At 49.7% G+C, this 22,896-nt stretch overlaps 3 protein-coding genes across 9 annotated transcripts in view; 2 read left to right on the forward strand and 1 right to left on the reverse strand.

Annotated features, from left to right (window-relative positions):
- Positions 1–53: 53 nt before the first annotated feature.
- Positions 54–1,580, reverse strand: MRPL55 (mitochondrial ribosomal protein L55). Of its 4 annotated transcripts, none has more exons than XM_036379151.1 (4): positions 1,562–1,580; positions 905–989; positions 537–720; positions 54–292 (listed from the first exon to the last, which is right to left on the reverse strand). In XM_036379151.1, the coding sequence occupies exons 2-4, from the start codon at positions 925–927 to the stop codon at positions 149–151; spliced, it is 351 nt and encodes a 116-aa protein (XP_036235044.1). In that variant the 5' UTR covers positions 928–989; positions 1,562–1,580; the 3' UTR covers positions 54–148. The 4 variants fall into 4 exon arrangements, with proteins under 4 accessions (XP_036235044.1, XP_054373664.1, XP_054373706.1 ...); XM_054517689.1 differs by having other exon boundaries at positions 537–723; positions 1,562–1,578; XM_054517731.1 differs by lacking the exon at positions 1,562–1,580 and adding an exon at positions 1,512–1,529.
- Positions 1,581–1,596: 16 nt separating this feature from the next.
- GUK1 (guanylate kinase 1) lies at positions 1,597–13,448 on the forward strand. 4 transcript variants are annotated; one of them, XM_036379148.2, is made up of 8 exons: positions 1,597–1,720; positions 6,680–6,793; positions 7,508–7,549; positions 8,281–8,377; positions 10,611–10,749; positions 11,973–12,057; positions 12,365–12,450; positions 13,271–13,448. In XM_036379148.2, the coding sequence occupies exons 1-8, from the start codon at positions 1,678–1,680 to the stop codon at positions 13,304–13,306; spliced, it is 642 nt and encodes a 213-aa protein (XP_036235041.1). In that variant the 5' UTR covers positions 1,597–1,677; the 3' UTR covers positions 13,307–13,448. The 4 variants fall into 4 exon arrangements, 3 of the variants coding, with proteins under 3 accessions (XP_036235041.1, XP_054373555.1, XP_036235042.1); XR_004979820.2 differs by lacking the exon at positions 1,597–1,720 and adding an exon at positions 2,810–3,008 and having other exon boundaries at positions 10,611–10,786; positions 13,271–13,299; XM_054517580.1 differs by lacking the exon at positions 1,597–1,720 and adding an exon at positions 2,852–3,008.
- Positions 13,449–14,900: 1,452 nt separating this feature from the next.
- The window catches only part of GJC2 (gap junction protein gamma 2), a 48,637-nt gene continuing 40,641 nt past the window's right edge, over positions 14,901–22,896 (forward strand). The window contains exons 1-4 of the mRNA XM_036378642.2: positions 14,901–14,978; positions 16,509–16,679; positions 17,174–17,249; positions 20,971–21,081. The gene's annotated coding sequence lies outside the window, so the exon portion shown is untranslated. The remainder of the gene's footprint in view (positions 14,979–16,508; positions 16,680–17,173; positions 17,250–20,970; positions 21,082–22,896) is intronic.

Below are 22,896 nucleotides of genomic sequence, written 5' to 3' on the forward strand. Positions count from 1 at the left end.
ACCGCGCCGCCCAGCGCGGGGGGAACCCCGCAGAGCCGACACCCACACACGCCTGGACTTGTACTTATTGATACATTTATTGATACATTTATTGATACATTTATTGATACATTTATCGATACATTTAAATACTTATGCTTTCAGCACTTCACTTCTTCCAGAACTTCTTGTAGGTGTCCAGGTCGATGCCCTCGAAGGTTTCCTCCTCCTTGGCCTTAGGTTTGCGGGGGAATTGCCGGCGCAGACGAGCCTTGCGCTCGGCTTCGGGCAGTGTGTTGCTGTCCAGGGGCATCTGGGGACACGGGGGACACGGGATGATACCGCGGGGACACAGTGTGACACCCCTAGGACATGCCATGAAACCCCTAGGACATGGTGTGAGATCCCTGGAATATAGTGTGAGATTCCAGGGACACAGTGTGAGCTCCCAGGCCCCGGGACAGGGTGTGAACCCCCTGAACCACACCATGAGCCCCCCAGGACACATCCCAGGCCCTTGTGACCTCCCTGCTCCCAGTCTGTCACTGTCCCCGTACCATGAGGATCCTCTTGGGCTCTCCGTAGCGCAGGCGGACGGTGGAGCCGTCGGTGCTGACGAGCAGCAGCGGGTACAGGCGGCCGTAGCGCTGCCGCTGCAGGTGCCCAATGGCCGCACGGTTGGAATTGCTGCGGGTGCAGGCAGAGAGCGGCGGCCGGGACCGGGCCAGGAGGCGCAGGGCACTGCTAGGGAAGGGGGGAGAGCCGGTATCACCGTGAGGGACCAGGTGTCACCGTGAGGGTGACGGGAGCTCACACCGGGTGTCACTGTGAGGGTGACGGGAGCTCACACCGGGTGTCACCGTGAGGGTGACGGGAGCTCCCCGGCAGGAGAGCCGCCGCTGCCCCACAGGCACCCCGTGCTCACCTCAGCGCACGGCTGGCCGCCATCGCAGCCCGGCTGTGAGGGACGGGCCCGGCACACGGAGAAGGGGACACAGCCTGGGGACACCCTGGTGACAAGGAAAGGTGCTGGGGTGGCTGTGGGGTGACACTGCCGTGTCCCCATCGCTGTGAAGCTTCCACATCCCCCCTTCAGCACGGGGCAGCCCCATGACAGCTCCGGCCATGTTATGACTGCCCCCCATTCCCGCAATGGTTCAGCCCCACGTCTCCCCCGCCCTCGCCGTGGTTCCGCCCCACTAGGGTTACCCCCATTCCCGCAATGGTTTAGCCCAACACGTCCCACTGCCCAGCCATAGGTCACTTCCATGATAGCTCCCCCCTCTCCCCGTCATGGTTCAATCCATTATGCCTCCCCCCCACGCCCACCTTGGTTCAGCCCTCCCGCCTCTCTGCAACCCCACTATGGCTCCCGCCACCGCATCGTGGTTCGGCCCAACACCACCACCGTCCCTCCGCCCCGCCGTGGTTCAGCCCATGTTGCCCCCTCCGTTCTCCCCCAACTCCCCCCGCCATCACGGCCCTGCCCGTGCTGCTCCCCCCGCCCAATCATGGTTCAGCCCCTCTCTCACCCCCCCCCGCCCGTTCCGCCGCGTGGTCCGTCCCGCCGCCCAGCACTCACGTGACGGCGCGCGCTCCCCGCCCCCCGGGCCCCGCCCCCGCGGTGACGTCAGGCGCGCGGCGGTGGCGGCGGGCGCGCGCGGGGGCTGCCGGGAGCGCCCCCCCCCCAATCCCCTCATGATCCTCGGGCGGATGCGCGGGGCGGGGATCGCCCGGGCGGGTGAGCGGGGATGGGGCCGGGGCTCGCATCCTCACGGGGACCGCGGGCCGAGGGGCACGGCCACGCACGGGGTGCCGAGACCCTCACAGGGGCCGTGCACAGAGGGGGTCTAACCAGCCCGAGGAGCTCCGTCACGCACGGGGGTCCTGGGCTGAGTGGCCTCGGGGCGTTCAGCCCCTCACGGGGGCTTGGCATGAGGAGTCCTGGCCGGCTCTGGGGTTCTCAGCCCCTCATAAGGACCCTTGGCTGAGGGGGCCCGACCTGCTCCGGGGTGCCGAGCTCCTCACGGGGTTCCTCTGCTGAGGGGTCCTGGGGCCTCAGCCCTTCTTGAGGGCCCTGGATTAGGGAGTCCTGGCTGGCCTTGGGGTGCGCAGCCCCTCTTGAGGGCCCTGCACTGGGGAGTCCTGGCTGGCCTTGGGGTGCTCAGCCCCTCTTGAGGGCCCTGGATTGGGGACTCCTGGCTGGCCTTGGGGTGCTCAGCCCCTCACAAAGGCCTTGGGCTGAGGGGACCCAGCTGGCCCCAGGCTGCTGAGTGCCCCATGGGGGTGCCAGAACACTGAGGTACCGACCTGGGGGTGCTGATCCCCCCCCTCCCAGCCCTGGGGAGGCTGAGCTCTCCCTGCTCTGTCCTGTGTTATCCATGTGGGATGGCTGAGGGGCTGTCCCCAGGCTGGCTCTGTGCCCTTCCCAACATCCACACCGGGTCCCCATGGCTGAGCTGCTCCAGGGTGGCTCTGAGGTGTCCCTGGTTGGATAAACCAGCCAGGGATGTGCTTGTGGGGTTTGTGGGCACTGTGGGGTGGGGTGAGGTTAGAGGGCTTTAGGGACAAGCATCCCTCAGGTATCCTAAAACAAACACATGTGGGGAAGTGGATGGTAAAACCACACCTGTGTGAGCTTCACCTCTCCAGAGGTTTTCCCAGGTGGGTTTCATCCTCCTGCTGGGTTCAGCTGCTCTGGTTTACAGGAGGACATGGTCTGGGAATAATGGGCTTGGAGCTCCCTGATTTCTGCAGTGACCTCGGGCAAGTGCTTTGTGTTCTGTCTGCAGCATCACCACTCCCTGCAAGCCAGGGTGCAGCCAGTGGAGAGGCTAATTAGTGCTTTGGAGGTAATTATTTCCAGGAAAAAGGTGGCTGAGCTCCAGCTCTGTACTGCTGTGGGATGCTCTGCTCCTCACAGAATCACAGCATGGGTGAAGTTGGAAGGTTGGAACCTCCCTGCAGATCATTCCCTGTCACAGCAGGAGCTCTCTCCCTTCTTGGAACCTGTCTCAAATCTTACCAAGGTGGGGGTGGCACCTTTATAACAAACCTGCTAAAAATAGGGGGTGGGATTATAATTCCTAATCCAGGAGACCTTTCTCAAGGCTCCAGGGAAACCGTGCTTTAATCTTCTTTCCTTCTTCATAAGGTGGCTTTGCCTTCCCTGTAAAGCCTCTCTGCTAATCACTTTTAATTTGTTTAACTCTTTTGATGTCTGTCCTTTGCTCCCCTGGTTATGTTGCCACCTGTGGGGGAAAATCCAGGGTGAATTTAGCAGCACAAGCAGACCAGGAGCCATTCCTTGCCTTGGGGACATCCTCCTGTGAGCACCTCTGCAGCCCAAAGGGGTTTCTGTGGCTGTTTGTCCTCAGGCCCAGGTGTGGGAGGTAATTAATATTGTTAATTAGTTGGGCTGCTCTCTTGCTGATCAACTCTGCAGTGGTTTTGGTGGATTAGGCTGGATCCCAACCCATTTTTAGGAAATTCTCTGTGCTGGATATTTGCAGATTGGCTGCTCTGAAAATGCCAAAACCTGACAAAAGGGGGAATAAAAAAATGGAGCTTCTGCCTAAAATAAACACATCTTTGTGACATTGCTGCAGCCAGCTTGGAAATGTGATGCACCAATGCATGCCTGGAACCAAACAGGAGAGAGAAAAAAGCCCCAGATCCACCAGATCTGGGGTTTGGGGGCTTTCTTAGTGCTTTACCTGTGGGTTTTGAGGGCTGTGGTGTTTGGGGAGCAGGGATGAGGGCAGGGACATCGTGGGATTGCCCTGGGAATTGTGGATGCTCCATCCCAGGCCAGGCTGGCCAGGGCTTGGAGCAGCCTGGGACAGTGGGAGCTGTCCCTGCCATGGCAGGGGTGGCTCTGGGTGAGCTTTGAGGTCCCTTCCAACCCCACCATTCTGGAATTCTGTGAAATTCCCAGTTTGCCACCTTCCCTCCTGTGAGGGCCCAGGCCACGATGGGATTCCATGGGAGTGGAAATGCCTTTTGTTCCCTCTCAGTTTTCCTCTGCAGACCTGCAGCAAGAGCAGGGATTCACAAGGGAGGCAGGAGGAAACACCTGCAAGTCTTTAGGTTTATTTTTAGCTGTTTTGCAAGAAGTGAGACATGATCACAGCCCAGCTGTCTTTTCCTTTAGTTAGGAGTATTTTGGGGAAGGAAAAGGGAGTGAAGTGGAGGAGGGGGTCCCACTGGGGGCGTGGTTTGGATCTGTGAGCAGGAGAAGGAGCTGAGGTGAAGCTGTGTGGATCTGCTCCAAAGGAAGAGCAGCGTTCCTGCAAGTGTCCCAGGTTGGATGGAGCTTGGAGCAGCCTGGCCTAGTGGGAATTGTCCTTGCCCATGGCAGGGCTGTGGAACAGATGCTCTGGAAGGTCCAACACAAACCATTCCAGGATTCTACACTGGCAAAATCCTTGTGCCTGCAGGGCCAGGAGCAGCTTTGGTGTTTTCCATCATCCCAGCCCAGCAAGCTCTGCCACCCCTCAGCCTTTTGGGGCTGTTGGCTGCAGCTTTGGCAGCCAGGAGAGCAGGGAGTGGATGGAGGAGGAAGCAGGGGGAGATTAAAGCTCAGCAGGGTTGTTCTCATTGGCCACCTGCAAATTGCAGCTGGTTAATTAAGGCTTTAGGAGCTCACAAATAGCCCAGCTCTGGCCCCAGGAGCCTGTGCTGCTGCCACTCTGCTTTCCTTGGCTGCAAGGGAGCACAAGGAAAAGGTAAGGATGTGTTGGAGCCTCTCCCAGCTCCCTTCCCAGTTGATCTGGGCTTGAATGGAATGATTGGAAGTGATTTGGGCAGTTTTATGTTTCTGCTGGTGTTTGCTAAGGGCAGGTGGAATTTTGAGGGAGATGAGGGGATCTGGCCCTGGGATTTGTGCACCCAGCACAGTTCTTGTTGGCACAGCTGGGTCTGGGAAGGGAAGCTGGACATCCATGACACCCCAATGCCCCTTGTGGGGTTTTGGGGTGCTGGTGGAAGCTGGTGTGGGATGGAGCAGCATTGTTTGGGGTAAATGTGTTGTGAAGCACTTTGGGATGGCTGAAGGGATGGATTTGTGTGGAGCGTTTTCCAAGGAATGCTGAGGGCTCACCTGATGAATTCTGTGGCACAGAGAGAAGAAAATGCTTTGGGTAACTGCTCTGCAAGCACTGAGCAGCATTTCCCTGGTGCTTTCTTTGGGTATTGACCGTTTAGGCAAAACCTGTGTTTTTTGGAAATTACAGACGTTTAAGGACCAAGGGAATGATGGTAGGAAAGCCCCCAAAGGATTTCCTGGAGTTTGTTCAGCCTTCTGCTTTTGTGGTGATGGGATTGGTCCTCCCCAAGGTTTCATCTCTTGCATCTCTGAGGCTGCAGCACTCGGAGGGCACTAAAAATAAAAAAAAAGAAGGAATCAAGGAATTTCCTTCTGGATGATTATCGACCGTGGGTGTTCTCACCGCCCACGCTGCCGCTCTCGGCACCTCCCGAGCCTTAAACCCCGCCTGGGATGAGCTGCGGTCAGACGAGGATCCTCGGGGAGCAGAGAGAGGAAAAGTTGTGTAATTCTCCGTGCTGGCCGAGGGAGGAGGGATTTAGGGCTGGAAACGCGGGGTCAGGGAGAGGCAGCCCGGCGGGATTAGCCCGCGGCCGCTCTGGTGAGACAGCATTTGCCTTAAGGCCGTTTGAAAAGTGATGTGTAAGGTCAGGGTGACATTGCTGCGAGCTCGTTGAAAATGGAAAGGCTTTATCTGCTTCTTGGCTGGGGCCTCCCCGGGCCACACCCGGCCCGAGAGGCCGAGGAAATGATTTGATTGCTTGCTGAAACTTAAATAGGAGGAACTTGTTTGATTTGTTCCACTCTCACCATCGCTTCTGCTTTGGAAGCTGCTGAGGGATGAGGGTCCCCAGTGGTACCCCCACACCTTCACACAGCATTTCTTCTTTTTCACATGTGGGTAATTAACCTTTCTTCTCTCTAGAGACACAGGAACATGAAAACCCCTTCTCCCTTCTCCCTCTCCCTTTCCCCCTGTGTGGCCCCAGGCTGCATTTTTTTTCACCTGTACCAGGAACTGGTTTGTGGGATCTGTTTCTTTCTTGCCGTGAAACACCTGCAGACGGAGTTGGGGCTTCAGGAAATGTGGGAATGAACCCCTGAGCCTGTTCATGGCAGTGATTGCACCTGAGTTCAGATGCTGTTGCAAGGGTTTGGGGGTTGGTGATATAAAGTTTTATCTGCAAACTCTGATATAAGTTTATCTGCAAACTCTCCTTTCTCCCTGTGAGAGGGAGGGGACTGGGACTGTACCTCTGTCCCATGATTCCAAATGCCACCAGGCACAAATAGGATTTTGTTCCTTTTAGAGAGAGTTTTCCTTAGGATTTTGGTCCCAGTGAGACCCAGCTGTGATGGGAAACAGGTGGCTTCAGTCATCCCAGTTTAGGGGCAGCTAAATCCCAGTTTCCTCCTTCTTTGGGTTACATCCTATGAGTTTAACCTCAGTCTCTTGAGAAATGTTTCTGCACTCCCAGTGCTTTTTATCAGCTCTAAGCTTGTGATTTTGCATAATTTCAGCTTTTCCTGCATAAATTTGTACCCAAGGGTAAAAGATTGGTGCTGTTTTGAGGGGCTGAGCACTCCTGGGATATCCACAGCTGCCTTTCCATGGGTGTTTCTAACCAGACCCATTTTTCTGTCTCTCCCCAGTCATGCAGGGACCAAGGCCAGTGGTTCTGAGTGGCCCCTCAGGTGCAGGGAAAAGCACTTTGTTAAAGAAACTGCTCAAAGATTATGAGAACATCTTCGGCTTCAGCGTCTCCCGTGAGTACCCAGGGCTGGCCAGCTCAGAGCCTCCCTCTATTTATACCCCACATTATGGCTTTGCATGGTTTGCCTGTGTCCTAGTCTGTCTGTGGGATCCTGGGGGTGTTTAAATAATTCAGGGCACCTTTTAGTCCTGGTATTAAATGGTGAGTCTAAGCTTTGTCTGGAGTAGCAGCTTTCCAGGTTTAGTGACTCTCCACATCTCTAAACACAACTCAGAGAGGAAACAAGGTTCTTCTGAGTGATTCTTGACTGTGAAAGTCACAAAATCACCCCACAGTTCTGCTTCAAAAGCCACTTGATTTTTCAATGGAGCTTTGTAAGATGTTTTTAGGTCCGTTTCCAAAATGTGTTTTAATGTCCCAACACTGTGTACTAAAAGTAAAATCTGTGCTTTGAGATCTGGATTCACTCCACCATGAAAGAAAAAATACTGGATGTTTAAAAATCTAATGCTATGGGAGGAGAGAAAAACTTAAAATTATCCATTTTGTGTGTGTGTCATCCCATGCTCCTGATTCAACTGCATCTCTCACCTCACTCCAAACTAAACCTTATTTTCTCCCAAACCCTCTTTATAGAGATTTTTTCCCTAGAGATCCATGTGCCACTTAGACCTTGGCATTTCTTTGATGCTGCAGCACCCATGGGTGATGTACAGAATTTACAAGGCTGTTTTTTCTTTTTTTTCTTCTCTTTTTTTTCCTGCAGATACCACAAGGCAGCCAAGACCTGGAGAAGTGAATGGCAAAGGTGAGCCTGTTGCAGTCAGGTCTGTCTCATTGCACTCTCTAAATAATTCAGGTTTTCAAAGCTGGGCTCTCATTTTAGGTGCTGTGCTCTGAACTTGGGTGATTTGATTTTTCCAAAGTTCCAGGTAGTTCTGGGGACATATCTCCAATGGCCACTGCTTTGGGAAGTGCAGCTGCTTAATGAGATGGTTTTAGCTGTATTAATTGTTTGTGCCCAGCTGTTTTCTCATGTATTTGCATATTTAAGAAGCAACCAAATGAGGTTTGTTCTTCATTTCCAATGGCAGTTTTCCCTCTGAAGTGACAGGAAGGAATTTCAACAGAAGATAGAGAAATATTCCTTTTAAGTTAGTTTGGTTTTGATGTTCCCTTTTATCTCCCCCTCTCTCATCCCATTCTGGTCTTTAATTAGAAACCCTTTAAATGAAAGGCCTCATCATTACTGCTGTAGTGTGTCCCACACCTGGAAGCAAGGGAGGAGAAGTTCCCACTGCACCAGGAATGGGAAAGGATATGAAAAATGGGCTAGAGCAGCATTTTTGGCCACACAGAAAACTCCAGAAAGTTTTGAGCAGATGCTTGGACAACTGGTGTGGAAGTAGGAAGCGAATCCTTATTTAAAACAGATTTTGAGTGTCTTCTCCCCCAAAAACCCACGGGTGTCATTTTGACCATGAACTTTACCTTCAGAATGCTAATGTCTCTCCATTTTTCCCATTTGCCCCTCTCCAGATTATCACTTTGTGACCAGGGAGGAAATGCAGAGGGAAATTGATGCTGGTGAATTTATCGAGCACGCGGAGTTCTCTGGGAACATGTACGGGACAAGGTAGGTCAGGTGTCCCTGCCTGTGCCACAGGGGCTGCAGTTACAGGGTCCTGGAGATCATTCCCAATCCAACTATTCTGGGATGTTAGAAAATAAATACAGAATCTCTCCAAGCCCCTGAGGATGTTCTTGCCCAGATGTGGGGTAAATGGAGAGTCCCTCAAGCTTAGCAGAATTGAAGTTCTCACCAATCCTTTCTGCTCCTTAAGTCATCAGTGAATTATAATAAATGATTAAAAAGCTTGAGGCAATTCCCCATGTTGGGGAAGAGAAATTGTCTTTACAGCATATAAAAGCCACCACTTGAAAAACTGAGTGGAGAATTAAATGCATCTTGTGACCCAGATGTGTGAGGGTGTTCACAGGGGTCCAGGGATGAGGGAAGAGATGAGGATCTGACTCCATGTTTCAGAAGGCTGATTTGTTATTTTATGATGTATATTATATTAAAACTATAGCAAAAGAATAGAAGAAAGCCTTCTGATGAAACCCTAGATAAGAATAGAAAAAGAAGGAATGATAACAAAAGCTTCTGTCTTGGACAGAGTCCAAACCAGCTGGCTGTGATTGGCCATTAATTAAAAACAACCACACGAGCCCAATCCCAGATGCACCTGTTGCATTCCACAGCAGCAGATAACCATTGCTTACATTTTGTTCCTGAGGCCTCTCAGAAGAAAAAATCCTAAGGAGGGCATTTTTCATAAAATGTGTCTGTGACACAGATGGAGCATCCATGTCCATCCAGCATCCTTGAGCAGAGCCAGTGGATCTCTGCAGAAGGGCACTTCTCAGTGGTTTTGCTCTTTAATGAAGGCTGTTTCCATGTTTGTCAAAGAATCCCAGGATGGTTTGGATTGGAAGGGACCTTTAAGATCATCGAGTTCCAACCTCCTGCCATGAGCAGCGAACTTCCCTCCAGGTGGTGAAGCTCTGCCAAGGCAGGAGTGGATGGACATCCCACCCATCCTGTGGGATAATCACACATGATCCATCCCCACAGCTTCCAGCACGGCTTTGCCAGCCCCTCTAGCAGGAGACAGCAGCTCCCTGCTCCAGCCAGAGCAGTGACACTTGGAGAAACTCTTCATCAAGAGCAGAGCAGGCTCTGTCCCCTCCTGCCACAGTTTGGGGAGCCCTGTGAGGTTCCCCTGCTGCTAGAGGGGACACCCCAACCCCCCTGTGTCACTGTCATATTTTAGGAAAAATCCTTTGCCAGGATTTTTCTCCTGAGAAATGTAAAAATGAAATATAAACAAGAATTATCTGGATTGTGGTCTGGAGGTTGCTTACCAACAGGTGCATCTTTGATTGGTTCCATGTGAATTGTCTTTAATTAATGACCAATCCCAGTCCAGCTGTGCTGGGCTCTCTGAGTCTGTCACAGGTTTTTATTATCATTCTTCTCTAGCCTTCTGATGTCTCCTTTCTTTTTCTTTGGTGTAGTTTTAGTGTATAATTTTCTTATAATATAATATATTTTATTTTACATATATTTTTATAATAAAATATATGCCAGATAAAAAATAGATAGATAAAAATAGATAGATAAAAAATAGATAGATAAAAATAGATAGATAAAAATAGATAGATAAAAATAGATAGATAAAAAATAGATAGATAAAAAATTAAAAATAAAAATTAAAAATAAAAATTAAAAATATATAAAAATAATATAAAATATAAAATAAAATATAAAAATATAAACATAAATTAGGATCTAAAATATAAAAAATATAATAAAATATAAAATATAATATCAGCCTTCAGAAACATGGAGTCAGAACTGTCATCTCTTCCCTCCTCCTGGGGACCCACAACAATTAATAACCACATCCCTGTGTCAAGGACATATTTTATGAAAAATACTTTTGCTAGGATTTTTCTCCTGAGAAGCTGAGAAGCTTCAGAAATGAAATGTAACCAATGGTTATCTGCTGCTGTGGAATGCAACAGGTGCATCTGGGATTGGGCTCATGTGGTTGTTTTTAATTAATGGCCAATCACAGTCCAGCTGTCTCAGACTCTCTGATCAGTCACAAGATTCCATTTCTAGTCCTTGCCAGCCTTCTGATGAAATCCTTTCTTCTATTCTTTTTTAGTATAGTTTTAATATAATAGACATCACAAAATAATAAATCAGCCTTCTGAAACATGGACTCGAATTCTCATCTCTTCCCTCGTCCTGGGACCCCTGGGCTCTCTGACCCCTTCCCTGTGTGCTGTGTCCCCAGTAAAGGAGCTGTGCAGGCCGTGCAGGCCCAGAACCAGATCTGTGTGCTGGACATCGACATCCAGGGCGTGAAGAACATCAAGAGGACGGAGCTGGACCCCATCTACATCTCGGTGCAGCCGCCCTCCATTGAGATCCTGGTGAGCGCCCGCCTTGCTTTGCCGTTAGCGCTTAGAGGTAATCAGCAGCCACGGCTCCCCCTTCCCTCTGCAGGGCCCTGCTCCAGGTGGGGAGCACATCCCCAGGCATGTCCCTCTAGGAGTGTGCCACAGAGGGACAAAAGTGTCCTTTGTCCCCTCCAAAAGGAAAGAAACCCAGGAGTTTCTTTTCTCAGTTAGGTAAAAAGACATCTCATAGGCTTAGGGGACTTCACCTCAAACTTAAGGATAGCTAATTGGAGAGGAGCCAAAAAGTCCTGCTTGGGCAATTTACTAGAAAAAGAAGAGAACAAAGAAAGTAATGGCTTTTGTGAGGTGTTGTACCAGGGCCAAGAACCTCTGGCACTTGGCTCTTATCTTGTTGTTTATTGAACCTTTTTGTTTCCAACACTACAACAGAAGCCATCCTGCTGATTTTTATGCCTCCAAGGGTAGCTGAACTATCTTGGGTGTGTTATAGACCTCCAAGAGCTTATGAGACCTGGCTCGAGGAGGCTCCTATAACATATCTCCATCCAGCCCAGCTCCCCAGCCTCTGGCTCTCAGGGATAAATCTTCCTGTGTATTGTTTTTTGAGTCCTTCCTCAATGTTTTCCACACCTTGGTTATGAACCCCATTGCAGCATGGCCAGTCTTTAAATGTATTAATTGTGCTTCATGCTGTGCTGAGATTTCCCTTCACAGTTAATATTAAACCCAGGGAGGCTGGTTCTGTGCAGCACCCTAAATTCTGTGCTCCTCTGGTCTTACCCTGTGTAAGTGATTGCAGAGGGACTCTTGCAGCAGTGCAATCACTGACGAGCATGGTTCAGAGAGGGATGAGGACACATGAGGACAACTCCTGACTCTCCCCTCTTGCTCTCAGTACATCAGGCAGGCTCTGTTTCTCGTTGAGTTTGTGGAGGAGGAAGCCAGCAGCACCAGATGCCAGAGCCCAGCAGAGAGATCTCATTTCCAGCAGTACCTGGAAAAATAAATAAATGAGAGGGAGGTAAAAGAAACCTGGGACCCTGAATTGTGGGTAGGAGATCTCAAGCCCAGTTTGGCCACTGCTTTGCACTGGGCTGTAAGTGAGGCCCCTCACCCTTTGCAGGGTGTTCTCACGTGCCCATGGTCACAGACAGCACCTGCCTGAGGGTGGGGGTGGTTTGTGCCTGCAGCTTTCAGAGCTCTCATTCCCTTCGTGTCTCTGTCCCTGGGTTTAGGAGAAACGACTCCGGGAGCGGAAGACGGAGACAGAGGAGAGTTTACAGAAGCGTTTGACTGCAGCCCGCGTGGACCTGGAGCTCAGTGAGTCCCTGGAGGGCTGTGTGCAGGGGGAGGGGGGTGCCTGGCTGATTTGGGAGCTGGTTTTGGTGGCAACAGCTGATTTGTGCTCTCCAGCAGCGCTGGCAGGGCTTGCCATGAGCTGAGTTGGATCACTGCTGCACTTCCCACTGCAGTTCCTCGGGGGTGCTTGGCAGAGCAGTTCATTAGCAGCAGCTGATCTAATAATAATACTGAAATATCTTATTAAAATGCCATGGGGCTTTGTGCACGAGAGCTGACACAGGGGAGAAAAATTGTCCTCTAACTCTGTCCTCATCTCCTTCCCCAGGTAAAGAGCCTGGGCTGTTTGACCTGGTCATCATTAATGATGATTTAGAAAAGGCCTATTCTGAATTGAAGGAGGTGCTGCTGGAGGTGAGTGAGTCCTTGGGGATTTTCTCCACCTCATTCCTGGGCCAGGCAGGTGAGGGTCTGTTCTCAGGCAGCCACAGAAATATCACCTCATCTCACACTTGCTCTGCTTTGAGCTGCTGAGGGACAGACTGAGTACAAGTGATGGTGGATCAGAGAGTGGGAGATGAATCCAACACAATCCTTTTTTTCACAATCCTTTTGAGTTGGGGCAAAATAAACATTCATCCCTGGGTAGCAGAGAAGGGGATTCCTGTTTCTGGAGCTTCCAAGTCAAACCTTGCCCTGTCCCTAAAGGTGAACTCAGGGCTTGGTCCTGGGATGTCATGGAACTGGTCTGAGTTTTTGGTTGTCACTGTGATATTTTCTAAAAAATCCCTTTGCCAGGATTTTTCTTCTGAGAAGCCTCAGAAAAGAAATGTAAACAATAATTATCTGATTGTTTGGAGTGTGGTCTGGAGGTTGCTCACCAGCAGGTGCATCTTTGATTGGTCTCATGTGAATTGTTTTTAATTTATGGCCAATCCCAGTCCAGCTGTGTCAGACTCTCTGGTCAGTCACGGGTTTTTATTCTCATTCCTTTCTAGCCTTCTGATGTCTCCTTTCTTTAGTGTAGTTTTAGTATCTAATTTCTTTTAATATATAATATCATAAATAATAAATCAGCCTTGTGAGAACTTGGAGTCAAATTCTCATCTCTCACCTCATCCTGGGACCCACAACACCAGCACAGTTGGTCACTGCTGGTCTCCTAAGCTGTGAAACCAAGAGCTGTTTCCCAAAGAGTGGTAAATTCTCACTCTCTTTCCTGATCTCCTTGCAGGAAATCAAGAAGACTGAAGAATCCAGGAAGTCCTGAGCTGGCCCTGCTTGGCCCTTTCAATTTTGCACATCATTCCCGAAGTACGTCACAGTGTTTTATTCCAAAAGACATTCCCTGTAGGCTGCTCCTACCCCCAACTCACCCTAGGATGTTTGTATTAAAAGGAAAGAAAAGGAAACCTGGTCATGCTTGTGCTTCTGTTCACTGCATGCTCAGCACGTGCTCCCTCTCAGGTTTGTACCTCCAGGCTCTTTGGGAGCTGCCAAAGGGCTGAGCCCTTCTGGAAGGCTGTAGAGAAGCTGTTGGGCTGATGTGCTTGAAGGCAGCAATAAATCCCTTTTCCTAGGGGGAATCCTCCACATCCAGTAGCTGTTGCTTGTACAGCTCTCTGTTCTGAGACCTAGAGAGCTTTGCACTTCATTTCCCAAGTTTTCTTTAGCTTTAACATTGATGTTTTCATGAAACTTCCAAGCCCTTCAGTCCCTCCAGCAGAACATAAGCTGGGAGGGCTGGGGTGCTTCACCTGGAGAGGAGAAGGCTCCAGGGAGAGCTCAGAGTCTGAAGGGCTCCAGGAGAGCTGGAGAGGGACTGGGGACAAGGGATGGAGGGACAGGACACAGGGAGTGGCTCTCACTGCCAGAGGGCAGGGATGGATGGGAGATTGGGAATTGGGAATTCCTGGCTGGGAGGGTGCTGAGGCCCTGGCACAGGGTGCCCAGAGCAGCTGTGGCTGCCCCTGGACTCCTGGCAGTGCCCAAGGCAGGGTTGTGCAGGCTTGGAGCAGCCTGGGATTGTGGAAGGTGTCCCTGCCTGTGGCAGGAATTGCAACAAGATGGGCTTTGAGGTTCCTTCCAACCCCAACTCTTGTGTGATTCCCTTCCTTGGAATGAGCAGTCTGTCAGAGCTCCTGTCCCACAGGGGGTGGCTTCAGCTGCTTCCCCCCAAACCACACAGCCCCAGCAGCTGGGTCTGCAGTGCCAGGCTGGGATATTTTCTCACCCCAATCACCTCTTACCAGAGCAGATTTGTGCCTAAACACTTCATTTTTGGGTTTTATCCTCTTCACATCCCATTCCTCCAGTTTATCCAGCTGCTCTGCAGCACCTCTTGGTCCAGGCCATCTCCAAACCTCCATCCTTCACTTTATGAGGACAACAAGCAGAAACTCTCCTTGGGGCCACCCTTTTAGTACCTCGAATTCACAGCCTGACTTGATTATTTTGCTCATTTATCTTTCTTGGACTGCTTTGATAAATCTTTCCTAGATTTCCTAGAAAATATTGCTTCCTGTCGTGGATTTCCCACTGCTTGGTTCTGGAACTGGCTAAACAAGCAGGAGAATCCTGTGTGGATTTGTGGTGTGAAACACACAGGCTTTTCCTGTGCTTTTTCCTGTCCTGTTTCAAGTGATGGGCTCTGATTATTGGGCTCATTATTTTTCTTTCTGAACCGGTGGGATTTTGTTACAATTTGAGGGACGCGTTTGCAATGGGAAAAGGTCCCCTCTAGATGGCAGGAACGGCAGCGGGAAGGCGCTGGAGTCTCGGAGCCGCCGAGCGGGAGGTTCAGGACGCGGCGCCCGCCTCGGTGCGGGGCTCTGCGGCCACCGCGTGGCACCGGCGGGGCTGTCCCCACATGGAAGTGCCCAGCTGCTGCTCCCTGCGGATCCCTGCTGCCAGCCCGGCCTCGGCTCAGCCCTGCGGGACGGGTGAGTGCAAACCCCGCGCAACGGGAGCGGGGGCAGCTCTTGGGAAACGGGAGCAGCCCATCCTTTGGACGGTTTGGGTCCCCCTTCCCTGGTGAAGGGAGGGAGGGAGGGGGAAGGAGGAAATGTCCCAGCCTGGTGGGGTGTCCCAGCCTGGTGGGGTGCCCTGCTGTAGCTGCTGTGTGTGATGGAGCAATGGAGAACGCCTGGAATGCCGGAGCTAACGCCAGCTGACAGGATGGAGGTGACAGGATGGCAGTGGGAAACAGAGGGAATGGGAGTGGGTGGTGGAGCCAGGCTGGTCCCCAGGCAGGTGGCACAGCTGTGGAGCATCTCCAGAGTGTCATTTTGGGTGCCCCTGTCCAGGTTTGGTGTTTTGGAAGGGCTGTGCCATGCATTGAATCCCAAAGCTGGGTGGGTGAAGGCACTTGTTGAAGTGAGTTTAATTCCTGCATCCCAAAAATGAAATGTCTGGTTTGTTGAGTTGAGTTTGCAGCCAAAAAAGCCTTTCTGGATCTGTGGGTTTGGTACTGGCTCCTTGGGGTATTCCACTCCCACATCCCTGGGGCAGGCAAGGACCACTCTGAGCATGGCAGGTGTCTAATGCTGGGCCCTCCATAACTGCAAACATCTGCTCCCAGTGCTCCATGTAGGGCTGGGATTGAGGGATCAGACTGGAAACGTGTGGATACAGGAGCCTTCCAGCCCAGGGGTTGTCTGATTAAAGATGCTCCTCCTGGAGGAACATTTTCCCACCTAGGTCTTCCAGGCAGGAAGGGGCTGTTCCCAATTTGGGGTACACCCAAGTGAAGGAACAGGCCTGCTCCTGGCTTACTTCCAGAAATGTCAGAAATGGGGATTTTATATAACTAAATATTCACTGTTCTGTCAGACTGAGATAAATTTGGACAGAGTTCAGCTTTTTTCAACTGAGATGCTTTGGGAAATGTGGCAGCACCTATATCCCTGCAGGAGGAGGATGCTGGGGGAGGAAGAGGAGGGCAGGGGATGGTAAAAGCTGGGATGAAACCTGCCCTGGGAGCTCTCTTGTCGGTGACTGAGGATATTTTGGAGACCATGCCAAGAAAATAACAACGCCCTGTAGCACTTCTGCTTCAAAGCTGTTGCTTTGCAGTCATTGCATTGTTTTTTGCTGAATCCAGGCTGACATGCTGCTTTTGGGGCAGGAGCTGATTATTTTCCCCCTGTTTTTCAATTTTCATGCCTACCCAAGCTCTTTGGCAATAGAATCACTCCTTCAAGGGGTGAACATGGGGTTTGAACTGAGGTCACTTCTGCTCTGACACAGCAGCACCCAGCTGCTGGGAATTCAGGAAGGCAGGCATTCCCCAAAGCACCCGAGAAAAGCTGGAGCCACACTCCAGGACACCTTGAAGCAGCCAACATTAGCCCAAAGCCCATTTTCATCCATCCTGATGAGCTCAGAGACTTGTCCTTGCCGTGGCTTTCCTTGGTATCTCCGTGCCGTTGGAGGCAGCTCTGATTTTCAGGCTTCCTTCCATTCCACTGCAGAAAGGCACCGCAGGGCAGAGCTGGCCTGGCAAATAATTGGGCAGCTGGCGTAGAAAATGAGCAAGGAGGGGAAGAAGGAGCAGGAATAACCCTGATTTTCCTGCTTGTCCATCAGCGCCCGCCTCGCTCCGTGCGCGTCTCCTACGGCAGCGCCGGGATCGAGCAGCCCAGGTATGGGAGTGTGAGGGGATGTGCTCGTGGTGGGGCATGAGGAGGGTGTGTGGTGGGTGGCTGAGTGCTGCCAGAAGTTATCCTGGGAGGAAAAACTCCTGGGATCTTCTGGAGAGGCTGTTCAGGAGGGGAGGCTGTTAATTGCCACCTTTTTTGGCAAAGGCAGCTTTCCTGCTCTATCCGTGAGGGAAAGATCTTCTAGGGAATCCTCCAGCAGCCTGCATGGCTTCAAACAGGAGAGCAGGGAGCTGGGGGTCTCATCCTTATCCCTCCACACTGGAGCCACCTGCCTGTGTTCCCCAAAAACCTCTGGCAGCTCCCAGCTGCTCCAAAATGGATAAAGAGCAGTGGAATGGTGGGAGCAGAGGGAAGTGGGCTTGGGATGGATTATCCTGAACTGTGTTGATCCTGAGCATTTTTCAGGAGGCTGCAGCTGGGCTGGGTGGTATGATCCATGCCAGGGTATCCTGATGTCCCTTTGTGCTCTCCCACAGGACAGGGAGGTGACCACCACACTCCAGCTGCTCTCACCTCACACTGAAACTCCAGCACCACCAACACCGACCACAGGTAGGTCCCATTGTCCCACACCAGCCAAAAACCCTCCCTGGGATAACTGATCTATGTGGGACTCAAAGGGATCCGTGCCAGTATCCCATGGCCATGGCATTGCTCCTCCAGGGCTTTTGGCCATGGCACTGCCCCTCCAGGGCTCTTGGCCCGAGCCAAATTTGCCCCTCCAGGGCTCTTGGCCCGAGCCAAATTTGCCCCTCCAGGGCTCTTGGCCCGAGCCAAATTTGCCCCTCCAGGGCTCTTGGCCCGAGCCAAATTTGCTCTTGGCCCAAGCCAAACTTGCTCCTCCAGGGCTTTTCTCTGCCTGTGCTGCCTCTGGGAAGGAAGTTGAGTGGGAGGACGGGATTTTCTGCCCAGCGTGCCGTGTCTCTGGATGCTCCAGGCTGCTCCTAGGAGTCCTGCCGTGCCCATCAGCTCCATGAGGCTGAGAGTGGCCCTGGCAGCTGGCTCAGGGGGCTGTGCCTGCCCTGCTGGGTGCTGTATTTGGGTCAGCCACATCGACTGCATGTGCAACTGTGTCATCCCTGGAGAGCGCGGGACGCTGATCCATAGCGCGGCCGGCTCCGGCCGGGATGGCACGCACAGCCTGCCATCCTCCCCCTGCTCCCAGCCTCCAAAACTCAGCAATCCACCACAGGCTCAGCTTTTTCCAGCAGCAGCAGCTGTGATTCTGCTTGTCCTGGATGTGCTGCAGCCCTGTAAATAAGCAGAAGCCATCTGCAATTCTCATTGTGCCCTGGCAACTGGTACGGCCACCGCAAGGACCGGATGCGTGTGGAGTCAGGGGTGCATCCCCCTCCTGACTGATTCCTCTGTGATTCCTGATTCCTCTCTGTCCAGCCACAAAAAAAGAGGGAAAACAGGATGTTTTTCTGGATTTTTCTTTCCTCATCTCCAGAGATGCAAAGAGGGGATAGAAAGAAGGGAGGCAGAAAACCCAAAATTTCAGTATCCAAGTGGAGCATATATAAATTTGTATTCCTCAATTTCTACATAGAGGGGTTTATTTTATTGAAGCCATGTGGGGAATAAGACTCCTGGGAGCTGGGTCCAGTGGGCACAGGGAAGGTGCCCAAGCCATCAGCCCTGCATTAATTTGCAGATTTTCCCTGAAGGATCAGGGGTTGCTGCTCCTTTGTATCACTTCCTAATGGAAAACAAAGTGTCTGTGTGGTGGGCATTGAATTGTGTCCAGCCACAAAAAGGAGGGAAAACAGGATGTTTTTCTGGATTTTACTTTCCCCATCTCCAGAGATGCAAGGAGGGGTTAAAAAGAAGGGAGGCAGAAAGCTGGGCAAATATAGATTTGTATTCCTCAGTTGTCACATAGAGGGGTTTATTTTATTGAAGCCATGTGGGGAATAAGATCCCTGGGAGCTGGGTCCAGTGGGCACAGGGAAGGTGCCCAAGTCACCAGCCCTGCATTAATTTGCAGATATTCCCTGAAGGATCAGGGGTTGCTGCTCCTGTTTGTATCAATTCTTGATGGAAAACAAAGTGTCTGGGAAGCAAACTTTAGGGAAGGCCTGGCTCCCTGATGTGGAATCAGCATGCAGGTGATGGAAAAAACTCAGAAAGCCAAGAGCAATGCTCCAGTCACCACCAATGTGCTGACCTGGAGATGCTGGGTATAGGATCAGGAAATAGAGGAAATTTATTATTGTTCCTAGCTGGAAGTGCAGGATATGTGAGCTGCATCCCTTGCTTTAAACATGATTGAAATCCTGGGATTTATAATTTTTCCTGGCTGGAAGTGCAGGATATGTGAGCTGCATCCCTTGCTTTAAACATGGTTGAAATCCTGGGATTTATAATTTTTCCTGGCTGGAAGTGCAGGATACGTGAGCTGCATCCCTTGCTTTGAACATGGTTGAAAATCCTGGCTGTGGGGGGCATGGACTGGAGGGAGAAAACAGCACCCCAGTTTGGATGGAGGGGTGAAACTGGTGCCACAGCCCAGAGCAGAGGGACAGTCTCCCTCCCTGGCAGGGTGGGTGTCTGTCAGGCTGTCCCCTGAGCAGGGAGGGTGATCCCACACCCTCCATCCATGTGGGTCTGGCTGCTCCTTCCTGCTGCAGCCTGATCCCCACCTCCCAGCTGGGAACATCCCCCTGCTCCCTCCTCCAGGGGCTGCCTGCACTCCCTGCCAGCATCCCCAGGAGCTGCCTGCCTCCAGCACAGCACCATTTCTTGGTTCCATTTGCCTTTCCATATTTTTTTTAATATATAATATTTTATTCACCCCGTGTCTTCCCAAGCACAGATGCTGCTGCTCCTTGGGGTCATCCTCAAGGTCACAGCATTGCTGTGGTGGCACCTCTGGGATCTTTACTGGGTTTTTTTTTTGTCTGAAACCCAGCCCTGATCCCCTCTATCTTATAGAGAAGGCATTTCACTGGTGCTCTTGCAGCAGCTCCTGTGTTCCCAAAGGCAGGCAGGACCTTCCCTTGTGCATTGTCACCACTGTGGCTGCCACAGATGTGCTGCCCCTCTGGGCCTTGGGTGCCTCTGAGGATGTTTTGGCTCTGTTTTCTCACCACTTTCCCATTTAAGAGTTGTGTTTATCAGTGAAGTCTCCCTGCTGAGCCTCCCCATGTGCAGCCCATCCTCCAGCCCTGACCATGCTCCCTGCATTTCCCAGAGCAGCTGGGGCTGCCCCTGGATCCCTGGCAGTGCCCAAGGCCGGCCTGGATGGGGCTTGGAGCAGCCTGGGACAGTGGAAGGTGTCCCTGCTATGGCAGGGGTGGCACTGGGTGAGATTTTAGGTCACTTCCAACCCAAACCATCTGGGATTCTAAGATTCCTCTAGCTCCTCAGTGTGCTTTCCCTGGAATCAGCATCCAGCTGCAAACTCCTGCAAGGATCCAAACAAAACCCCCCTGGGAGCATCCCTCTGTTTGATCAGTGAGCTGTGACCTCCTATTCTGATTTATATCCCCCAAGATCCCATTTCCTTCCTCTCCTGGAGGAACCTCACCCCAGTGCTGCTGTCAGGGCAAAACTGGGACCAAAACAAAGCCTCCTGCTCTTGTGCAGGTGTGGCATGAAGCCTTTCAGGAGATCTCTTGTGGGAAATGAGTTTGTAGAAAATTTTTAAAGTCTCATAGAAGGTTTGCATAGTATATATTGGTATGTAAATTTTGAGATAGGAAATGTCAATTTAGAAATATTATAGAATAATATTGATATTGTTGAGAGAGAAATGGAATTAGAAACAAGTTTTAAAAGATAGTTTTATAAATAAGACTGGATATTTTAGAGAAATAGAACTATAAAAGCTACAGTACAGTAGAACTCATGAGAAGTCATTTTAGATTATTAGTTTTAAAGGATTTACAGTATAGTGTGGTAAAAGTCAGTAAGTTAAGAAACACTTGTAATTAAAAATAGTTTCTGATTATAATAGTGTCAATTATAATATCTGTATTACCTTACTCTTTACATAAAAAGAAAAAAAAATTTAAAGCACTTCTCAATTACTCTAAGACTAAAATAAAAGTTTTTAAAACACTTATCAGTTACTCTAAGTAAAAAAAAACAAACCTCAAATCCACCACTCTCGGAGGAGCAGCAGCTTCTCCCCGTGGTGCCACCAGCCACAGGAGTGTGGCCGGGGAGGGGACAATGGTGCCATTGAGGGGACGGTGGCCCTGTGCTGCCGTATTGTGCCTGGCACAGATGCCCGGGGCTGACGGGCTCCTCCTTGGCTTTGTTGCAGGGCTGAGCTGGAGCTGCCCGGGCTCTCCCTCCCTTCCCCTGCGCTCCGGGAATGCGCTGAGCTGAGCCGAGCAGCCGCCGCTCCACCGGCTCCGTTTCCTGCCTGGGAAAGGTACAGTGGGATTGGTTACTGTAACATAGCATCAGAATGTGGGGTTGTGATACAGCACAGCATCATCATTTGGGGTTGTGATACAGCACAGCATCATCATTTGGTACTGTGATACAGCACAGCATCATCATTTGGGGTTGTGATACACCATAACATCATCATTTGGTACTGTGATACACCATAACATCATCATTTGGGGTTGTGATACACCATAACATCATCATTTGGGGCTGTGATACACCACAGCATCATCATTTGGTACTGTGATACACCATAGCATCATCATTTGGGGTTGTGATACAGCACAGCATCATCATTTGGTACTGTGATACAGCACAGCATCATCATTTGGGGTTGTGATACAGCACAGCATCATCATTTGGGGTTGTGATACAGCACAGCATCATCATTTGGGGTTGTGATACAGCCCAGCATCATCATTTGGTACTGTGATACAGCACAGCATCATCATTTGGGGTTGTGATACAGCACAGCATCATCATTTGGGGTTGTGATACAGCACAGCATCATCATTTGGGGTTGTGATACACCATAACATCATCATTTGGGGTTGTGATACAGCATAACATCATCATTTGGGGTTGTGATACAGCACAGCATCATCATTTGGGGTTGGGATACAGCATAACATCAGAATTTGGGGTTCTGATACAGCATAATATCATCATTTGGGGTTGTGATACAGCACAGCATCATTATTTGGGGTTGTGATACACCATAACATCATCATTTGGTACTGTGATACAGCACAACATCATCATTTGGGGCTGTGATATATTGTGCATAACATAATTATTGTGCATAACATAATTTGTTATTATTATGTAACAGAATAATTTGTTATCATATAACATAACATCATAATTTGGTATTGTGGCATACCAATTTATTATTATGATATATTATGACATAATTTGGTATTATGATATAACATAATAATTCGGTATTGTGATATAGCATAACATAGTAATTTGTTATTATATAGCATAATATAATAATTTGGTATTATGGCATAATCATTATGTTATATCATCATAATTTATTATGATGATATAACATAATGATTTGTTATTATGACATAACATAATAATTTGCTATTATGATATAGCATAACAACATTTGCTATTATGATATAGCAACATAATTATTATTATGGCATAACATAGCATAATAATTTGTTATTATGGCATAACATAATTTATTATTATGGTATAACATAACAATACTTTGCTATTATGATATAGCATAACATCATAATTAATTACAAATCCCTATAATTTGTTATTATAGCATAACATAATAACTTGTTATTATGATATAACATAACAGAATAATTTGTTATTGTAGCATAACAAAAATTTATTATTATATAACATAACATAATATTTTGTCATTATAACATAACATAACTTTTTATTATAATGTAACAATTTGCCATTACAGCATAGCATAACAATTTGTCATTATGACATAACATAATAATTTGTTATTGTGTTATTGATTGTAATGGCAGCAGTATCCATTTTTTTTAATTTAGCTAATACTCTAATTGGTTTAATTGTTTTAATGTTATGTTTGAGGTAAGTTGAGGCAGAAATAAAGTTGATGTAACTCATTTTGTAGGGTTTTAAGGCTTGAAGTTGTTATTTTAGGGATTTTTTTTTATAATGATGGGTAATTTTCTTTTTAATGTTATGAGAAACACCTGCTCACTTTCAAAATTTAAAAGGTTTGTCAAACCTTTAAAAAAATACAGCAAAAGGACTGCATAAGGAAAAATTCACAGTGCTGGCA

Source organism: Molothrus ater, chromosome 1, assembly GCF_012460135.2.
Source record: "Molothrus ater isolate BHLD 08-10-18 breed brown headed cowbird chromosome 1, BPBGC_Mater_1.1, whole genome shotgun sequence".
Classification (NCBI taxonomy): domain Eukaryota; kingdom Metazoa; phylum Chordata; class Aves; order Passeriformes; family Icteridae; genus Molothrus; species Molothrus ater.